At 40.6% G+C, this 7858-nt stretch overlaps 1 protein-coding gene across 3 annotated transcripts; it reads right to left on the reverse strand.

The window, feature by feature from the left end:
• Positions 1 to 2116: 2116 nt before the first annotated feature.
• LOC121745223 (pentatricopeptide repeat-containing protein At4g20740-like) lies at positions 2117 to 6478 on the reverse strand. 3 transcript variants are annotated; one of them, XR_006038793.1, is made up of 3 exons: positions 5546 to 6478; positions 2823 to 4956; positions 2117 to 2332 (listed from the first exon to the last, which is right to left on the reverse strand). XR_006038793.1 is itself a non-coding variant. In XM_042139049.1 (3 exons), exons 2-3 carry the CDS (start codon positions 5970 to 5972, stop codon positions 3218 to 3220), a joined length of 2166 nt encoding a protein of 721 aa, XP_041994983.1. In that variant the 5' UTR covers positions 5973 to 5987; positions 6096 to 6478; the 3' UTR covers positions 2442 to 3217. The 3 variants fall into 3 exon arrangements, 2 of the variants coding, with proteins under 2 accessions (XP_041994983.1, XP_041994971.1); XM_042139049.1 differs by lacking the exon at positions 2117 to 2332 and having other exon boundaries at positions 2442 to 4956; positions 5546 to 5987; positions 6096 to 6478; XM_042139037.1 differs by lacking the exon at positions 2117 to 2332 and having other exon boundaries at positions 2442 to 4956.
• Positions 6479 to 7858: the final 1380 nt, after the last annotated feature.

Genomic DNA, 7858 nt, shown 5'->3' on the forward strand with positions numbered 1-7858 from the left:
ATTTATCTTCAAATCACTCTATTCTGCCATAGTTGGGGCGTTTCTTTTCGGCACGGAGTTTAAGAGAAAAATATTTATTGTGTTAAATCGAGGAAGAGAAAAGTAAGAGAGATGAAGACGTAAAGAGAATAACGTAGAAAAGTGAATATAGTATTCCTGAAAAATATTTATTTTTAGCATACTCCTGAAAAGTGAATAAAGTATTCCTACACCGTCTCAGTCGCTTGCTGTTGCCCCTTCTGGTCCAGCCACCGTCGCGACTCTTGCTGCCTCCAATGGACGGTCAGTCTCAATGCCACATGCCCCAGCGTCGCCGCCGATTGCAGCATCGTAGTACTGCTGGACGCCGTTGGTTGTGGTGCAACGCTCTCTGCTGTCGGCCAAGCCATTCGTCACTGTTGCTGCTCGAGCATACCTCCATTGTCGCTGTCCGCCGCCGTCGCTGCACCGATGCCGCAGCGGAGCTGACCGCCACCTCCGGCGTGCGGCGCGATGAGAGGGCTGGAGGCGTTCTCGCTGCGGCGGGTGAGAGCACATGAACAAATTGAATATTTTCAAATTATACCCTTCAACCATTTTTATATGAATAAAATAATACAATTTGGTAATTTTTGGATGAATTATTATGACCACACGATTATAAAAAATGAATCAGATTAGATTTCTAGCTCGGTCATTAAAATTAGTTCAACGTTGATCAAAAGTCTTAGGAGTAATGTTTTAAGTGTAGCTATATCAGATGCTATTCAGATCTAACCATGGCTACAAAATTAATGCATAAACGGATCATTTTGAGGAAAATGTGTTCATAAACATGAGTATTTTCGTTGGTAAACGAAGTAAAAATTTAACTTGGTACCCCAATTTGTTTCCTTGTGCTTCGATAATATATATCCGCAGTCAAATGGTTGGAAATAGAAATAAATCGTTCCAAAAAAAATAAGATGGATATAGAACAGCGGTAAGGATCACCTACAAGGAACACAAATGTGTAAATGTGGTTTGAGTTTTGACTGATGATAAATGATGACCAGTAACGATTTGTATCTCTAACTATATTAATGAATTATAAATTGACATTGAAGTGAAGCATTCGCCATCACACTCGTCTGCCATATTGATTATATATAAATGCATTGCCAAAGTAATTTAGAGGAAGTATTTGAGGTTGTGCATTTGTGGTCTTCCATATTTTAGTTTTCAATTTCAACAACTTAATACTATACTTTATTATAATGAGTGCGACATGAATGGCATGTGTCATTGCATCGCAACTTTGACATTAATTTATGAAATTATTAGAATGGAACTGCGAGCTCAACCACAATTCTAATGTCTGGTAAGAGTCGATATACTCTGTAAACATGTTTCGATTTGCAATTATAAATATGAGAATAAATATTTTTGCTACATTTATTTTGCTTGTTCTTTATATTGTGTTATATGAGAATTCATGTGGTAAAAATCAAATGCATCTACGTTTTCAATAAGCAAACATGTTCCCTATAGAAGTAAACTAAATTTTACCACCTTGACAATATATCATGACGCTTTGGAGAATGCTGATTTGAAGACTCATGCTTCTGCTACAACGACGTCTCCCCAAGCTTTACGCTCACTGAAATGTCACGGTCCTGTCACTAGGCCAAGACGCGCACAAAATGGAAATACCATATAACATTACATAAAATGGAATTAAGAACAGGTTTAGGTTACCAAAGCAGTGCAATAAAGTTGATAACGAGTGAGCATTGCTTCAACTTGCTTGTGTCATCTCTAGCCCGGCATCTTGAGATGGAGCTATCCAGGACCATGTCTACGCCTTTCCTCATGCCCACGGGATGATACAGATCAACCACGTCAAAACATTTGCTCCTCAAGCTGCCTCTTCCCAGCTTCTATCTCGTTTGTATCATGGATGCAGTTCTATATCCCTTGAATTAATTATTCTTTTACTGAGAAATTATAGTATGGTGTTCAGTTTCCAAGATACAATCTAGGATTGAGTTGTGAGATTATTTTAGTCATTGGGGATTAGCTATGACTAATTATCCCATGATTATTCATCTAGGATTGAGTTGTGGGGTTGAATCTCATTAACCAAACACACTACAAATTTAATCCCGGATACAATCTTGCAAACCGAACACCCCCTAAGTCTCTTTAAAACCAGCATGCTATAATCAACAAGCGTCCATTTCTACATAAAAATGAAATGCTCCAATCCTATTGTTTATGTGTGTTTGATAAGGTTAGAGACACGCGAGCTCCAAGAATCTGACAGTTTCTTCTCAAAGTCTAACAAAGATGAGCTGGGCCAGCACACCCAGACCTGAAGTGATAAGAACAATAATGCACATAAGAACACTTATTACCAGGATCTCATTAAAAAACCGAAACTCTCTGTATTAGTGGGAAGTGCAAAAGGCAGAAAAAAGATGTATCAAATTTAGTTAAACTTGAACATGTAGCATCCATATTGAAGCGTGCAAAAAAAACTAGTTTTCTGAATTATGTTATTTTGTTAGCTATAATTCACTACACTACCTACCACTCATCAAAAACGGCATGACTGTGCAAACAGAGCAGCACATGAAGAGCCTCTACATCTAAATTTCTAGTGTCAACAGATTGCAGTACATAACTATATTGCCAATTGTAAGCATAGTATATCAAGGTAATAACATTGGTAACCTTGTGAGGTGGACCAATGAAATCATATGGGACACATCTACGGCTGGATACCCAAGCAATACACACACTAACAACATACTTAGCCTCTCATTCATTTTGATAGAACCACGGAGAAGGAGCAGACTCACCTCTCCCATGGTAATCGGGAACGTCCACCAACTTTTAGTCGAAGAAGAATCCAGCATTTGCCTGGCAAGAGATATCATTCTCTCTCACATATGGTAGATCTCCAAGATCTTTATACCTCCAATTGTAAAGTCGAGCTAAACTAGGCCTAGCTCTTCCGTGGGCGTTGAGCTCAATATAGGGAATTCCCATACGGAAGAATCTTGTGAAAAGACTTTGATCCATATGGCTGTACTTCTGAAAAGCCATATTTTTCACAACAGGAGGCACCTGCCAGGTGGTGATGTCACCAATCGATATACAACGTTTAAGCCGAGCATAACCATCTTCTTGTCTTTGTATCATCCACCGGAAAAAGTCCTGGCTCAGAGGGATCATCATTGCTTGGCTCATGTGTTCAACTGGAGAGAACTGAACAGCCCTTTGCCTTCAATTTTGACTCCAGGCCAAAGAATCTTATCCCGGAGAACAGTAAACCTGCAGCCGTCTTCTTCATGTGGTCTCCAAGCATCTCATCATAGACTATTACATCAGCTTCAATGAGAAATTTGGAATCTTTCATGATTGAGAAGACTTTCCTCGCCTCTTCCATTGTTCCGTGCTTGCACATGCCATAAATAATAGCAGCACATGTAACAGCACTTGGAGGACAACCTTGTTCCACCATTTCATTTACAACTTGAATTACCTTTGTGGCATCATTCGACTTGCAAACGTGGATAATTGTGAGAGTGTACTTAAATTCCAATGGACCACTTTCCACATTGGCCAAGCAGTCACGAATCAGCAACATAGCAGCATCTAACTCTCCCATTTTAGAGAGGCCTTTAACAAGAGATGAATAAGCATCAAGTGAAGGAACAGATGATATTTCGACTATCCTGTTGTACCAAATGCAAGCCTCTTTTACATCTCCAACTTCAACAAAACATAAAATTGCATTACTGTAAGTAGATGAATCGAGTACCATGCCAAGTTCATTAAGTTCATTGAAGAGTGCCAATGCCTTCTTTTCCTCACCATTCTTGTAAAGCGCCTCCATAAGTATATTGTAAACTGGAACAGTAATATACTTTTGCATTTTCAAGTATTCAAACACTTCCAGAGCCACCACGACACCATCCACCCTCTCTACCAAGCCAGAAAAGAATTTGACTAGATACTCAGTGAAAAAAAGCCCAAGTTTCTGCATTTGCTCAAGAAACTCGCAAAATTCTTTTAATCTTTTTGACTCTGCATAAGACACTAAGATGGGATTAACAGAATCAAAATCTGGTTGAAGATCTTCTCGAACTGTCACATGGAAAAGCTTATAAGCTCTGTCAACCTTCTTTGCTGTACACAACCCATTTATTAGGGAGTTATATATTGCCAAATCTGCCCTGTACCCTGATTCCAGTAAATCTTTGAGCAATCCACAAGCTAAACCCACCCTCTCATCTACAACATATGCTTCAATCAGAGTTCCATAAACTGCCCTGTCTATCAAATAATTTCTCTCTTTCATCTCCTTAAACAATTCGTAACCCTTGTCAACATGGTTACCTTTACAAAGCGCCATGACCAAAGTAGTATAAGCCATGACATCAGGATCAACACGATCCTTTAGCATCTCTTCCCACACCATTAAACAACCATCCAAATTTTTTTCTGAGATCAACACCTTTACCATAGCCGTGTACGCAAAAACATCTGGCTTGGACAGATTCTTCCTCATCTTATCCAAAAGGCTAAACACTTCATCCATCTGTCCAGCTTTACATAAGCCCTTGCACAAAATCATATAAGTCACATTTTCCTCCACCAAACCATCCGCCTTGAAGTCATTATAAACTGACATGGCTAAATCTACATGGTTAGTCTTAACTAATGCATCCATAATTCTGTTATACAAAAATACTCGTGGTTTTACACCAAACTTCTTCATTTTCTCATAGACAGAGTGTACCCGTAGACCTCTTTTAGCATCAGCATGCATCCTAATCAACATTTCAAATTGTTTCTCAGTAGGTGGCTTCCCTTGCATATGCATCAATTCAGGCACCTGATCAGCGGCCCGAAAGTGATTTGCCCGATTCAGAAAGTAAGCAAAAGCATTGTAACAGGCGAAATCATGCCGATAGCCCTTCTGCTTGCCTGATCCATCAAAGAATCAGTAAATGCATATCAGAACCATATAAAATGTAGGAAAAGAAAACATGATGTACTTTCAATTGGGGAAAACCTCCTTCCAAAAAAGACAAAATGCATTCAAATATCCAATAAAGTAATTATCAACTTTTGCAAACTACTGTTCAGTTATTACATTAAACTCTAAAAAGAAACACTACCATGAACAGAAACCCACGATTTTGCAAGATGAAACAAAATAAAAGAAGTTGATATGTTCAGTCCCCTTAACATAGCAATTAGAGACAACTATCAGTCAATATCTCTTCCCTCTACAGTCATGCACACTGAATCATGACATAAATTCAACCGGCCACAGAAGTACAATAGTCACTAAAACCGTGCAGTAAACACATCTAAGCCAAGTGACAAAACTATATGCATTCAACAATAAACACACACAGCCAAGTGACAGTGACAAAGACTCATCCTTATATTAATGCCACACAATCATTCCATTCAATACCAAATTGAAATTAAAATGCCATAGACATTGCACCAACATCTTTCATCTACGATACAAAAAGGTACTAGTTTCATTGAAAAGATTACATACCAGCCCAGTTAAAGAACTTGGATGAGAGCCTAGGATCAACGTCAGGAAACTTGAGAACCTCGGACACCAGCTTCGGTGTCACACGGCGCAGGCGATTAAGGTCAGCCACCAGCTCCGGGGTCCAGTACTTATGATTTCTGAAGGCATCTACAATGTATCTAGCGATAGGAGACAGGTTCTTGGCTAAAATGAAGAATCTTTCAGAAGGGTCTTTCACATGGAAAGGTGTTTGGTTTGCTCTATGGTCCGGATCCCATTTCTGGAGGTCAAACGGCTCCTCGGTGGGGCGGACGAGTTTCTTCGGGTTTAGAGTTTGGCGGTTGGAGAATAAACCGCCGCGGACGGTGGGGCAGTTCTGGGAGGGTTTGCGGTGGCCGTAGAAAAAGTAAGGTTTGGATACCGGCGTCGGCGGAACAGGTGGCTTCATCCAAAGGTATAGCTTCTAATAAGGGAAATCTATACATAAGCAAACCAATCTATATCTATCTACCTATATAATTATTAAAAAAAAAATTCTTAAATTAACAATTGAATAATGCTAATGAATCACCTTATCATCCACTGCTGAAATATATTGATTAATGCTAATCAATCACCTTATAGATAAGTGAGATTGTTTTTGGAGAACGATTGCGTAGAATAATCCGCGTTTTGCCCCTCTGTAAAAATTAATACTTTCCTCCAGTTTCGTAATAAAAAATGTAATCGGAAGAGCTGAAATTTTCCAACAACAACGTATCCGTGAACCTTATTTCATATTTCAATGCGATTTGAGATGTGTGAATTCTGGTGTCAAAGTTGAGAGGAGATCGTTGGAAGGGAAGCTCTAATAGTGAAAGGAAATAGGTGGATTTTTCAAGTGTGCACATTTCACTGTGGAGAAGCAGCGGCGTCGATGAAAAATGTAAATCAGGGTTTTTTATGTGTGGAGTGCTGTTTTATTTATTTCCATTTTCGCGTTTACTAAAAATTTATAGCCTTTCACTTTTATCATTTTACCATTTTTAGTAGTGAACTCTATATTCTATTAACTTATTTATATTTATATTTTATTATAAAACTAATATATAAAATTAAGACTCACGTGTCATTAACTTTTTCAACTCACTTTCTATTATATTTCTTAAAACTCGTGTCGGATGAAATGGTGACAAATTTATAAGGGAAGGAAGAAGATATAAGGGCACCCGCAACGCTGTGCCGTTGCGGTTCCTATGCCGTTCCGGCGGAACGGTTCCGCGGCGGCACGCGTTGCAGCGTGCGTTCCGTCGCCATTCCGTGCCGCCCCCGTTCCTATGCCGTGCCGCGTTCCGTTCCGGAGGAACGCGGAACGAAACGTTCCGCCACGCGCCTAGGCGACATGGCGGCCTCCCATTCGACGCGTGAAGCCCACTCGCTGCCCCGCGAGTGGGCTTCGTCCCGGTGACGCAATAATTCAATTTTTTTTAAAAAAATACGAATTTAATAAATTTTTTTTTTTTGTAACGGTAATGTGACCGTTTTTTTATATCCGTTTTATATTTTTTTTATTTTTTATTTATTTATTTACTCTATAAATACTCCTATTTCATACTCATTTCAATCACAAACACACATCTATTCCTCTCTATTTCAACCCCAATTTTCATCTCAAATCAACTCTCGTTTCCTTCTCCCAAATTTGATCAAACTAATGGATCCTTTTGAACAAATGCGTCAAATATTGCAACAATCACTTGAAGAAGATCGACGACGGGAGGCCGAAGAAGCCGCGCCGCCCCAACGACGCTCCCGTACGTACATCCATCGTAACCGGGAGGAAGCCGCTGCAAGGTTAGTACGCGACTACTTCTGCGATAACCCGGTTTGGGGAGATACGTACTTCCGTCGCCGTTTCCGCATGGGGAAACCTTTATTTCTCCACATCGCGAATACTTTGGCAACCCGGGAAGAGTTCTTCCAGGAAGGGTACGACGCGGTCGGCCGTCCCAGCCACACGACGCTGCAGAAATGTACTGCAGCAATCCGTCAGCTTGCCACTGGACAAACGGCCGACATGTTCGACGAATACCTCCACATCGGAGACAGCACTGGGCGAATGTGCTTGCTCAAATTCTGCAAAGGCGTCCGGGCAGCCTTCACCGACGAATTTCTCCGGAGGCCAAGCACGACCGATTTTCAGTTCCTGCTCGACCTTCACGAAACAGTGCACGGATTCCCCGGGATGCTCGGCAGCGTCGATTGCATGCACTGGCAATGGAAGAATTGCCCGGTGGCGTGGAAGGGGTCCTACACGAGCGGCCACAAAGGCACCCACCCAACCGTTATACTTGA

The sequence above is a fragment of the Salvia splendens genome, chromosome 1 (assembly GCF_004379255.2).
Source record: "Salvia splendens isolate huo1 chromosome 1, SspV2, whole genome shotgun sequence".
Classification (NCBI taxonomy): Eukaryota; Viridiplantae; Streptophyta; class Magnoliopsida; order Lamiales; family Lamiaceae; genus Salvia; species Salvia splendens.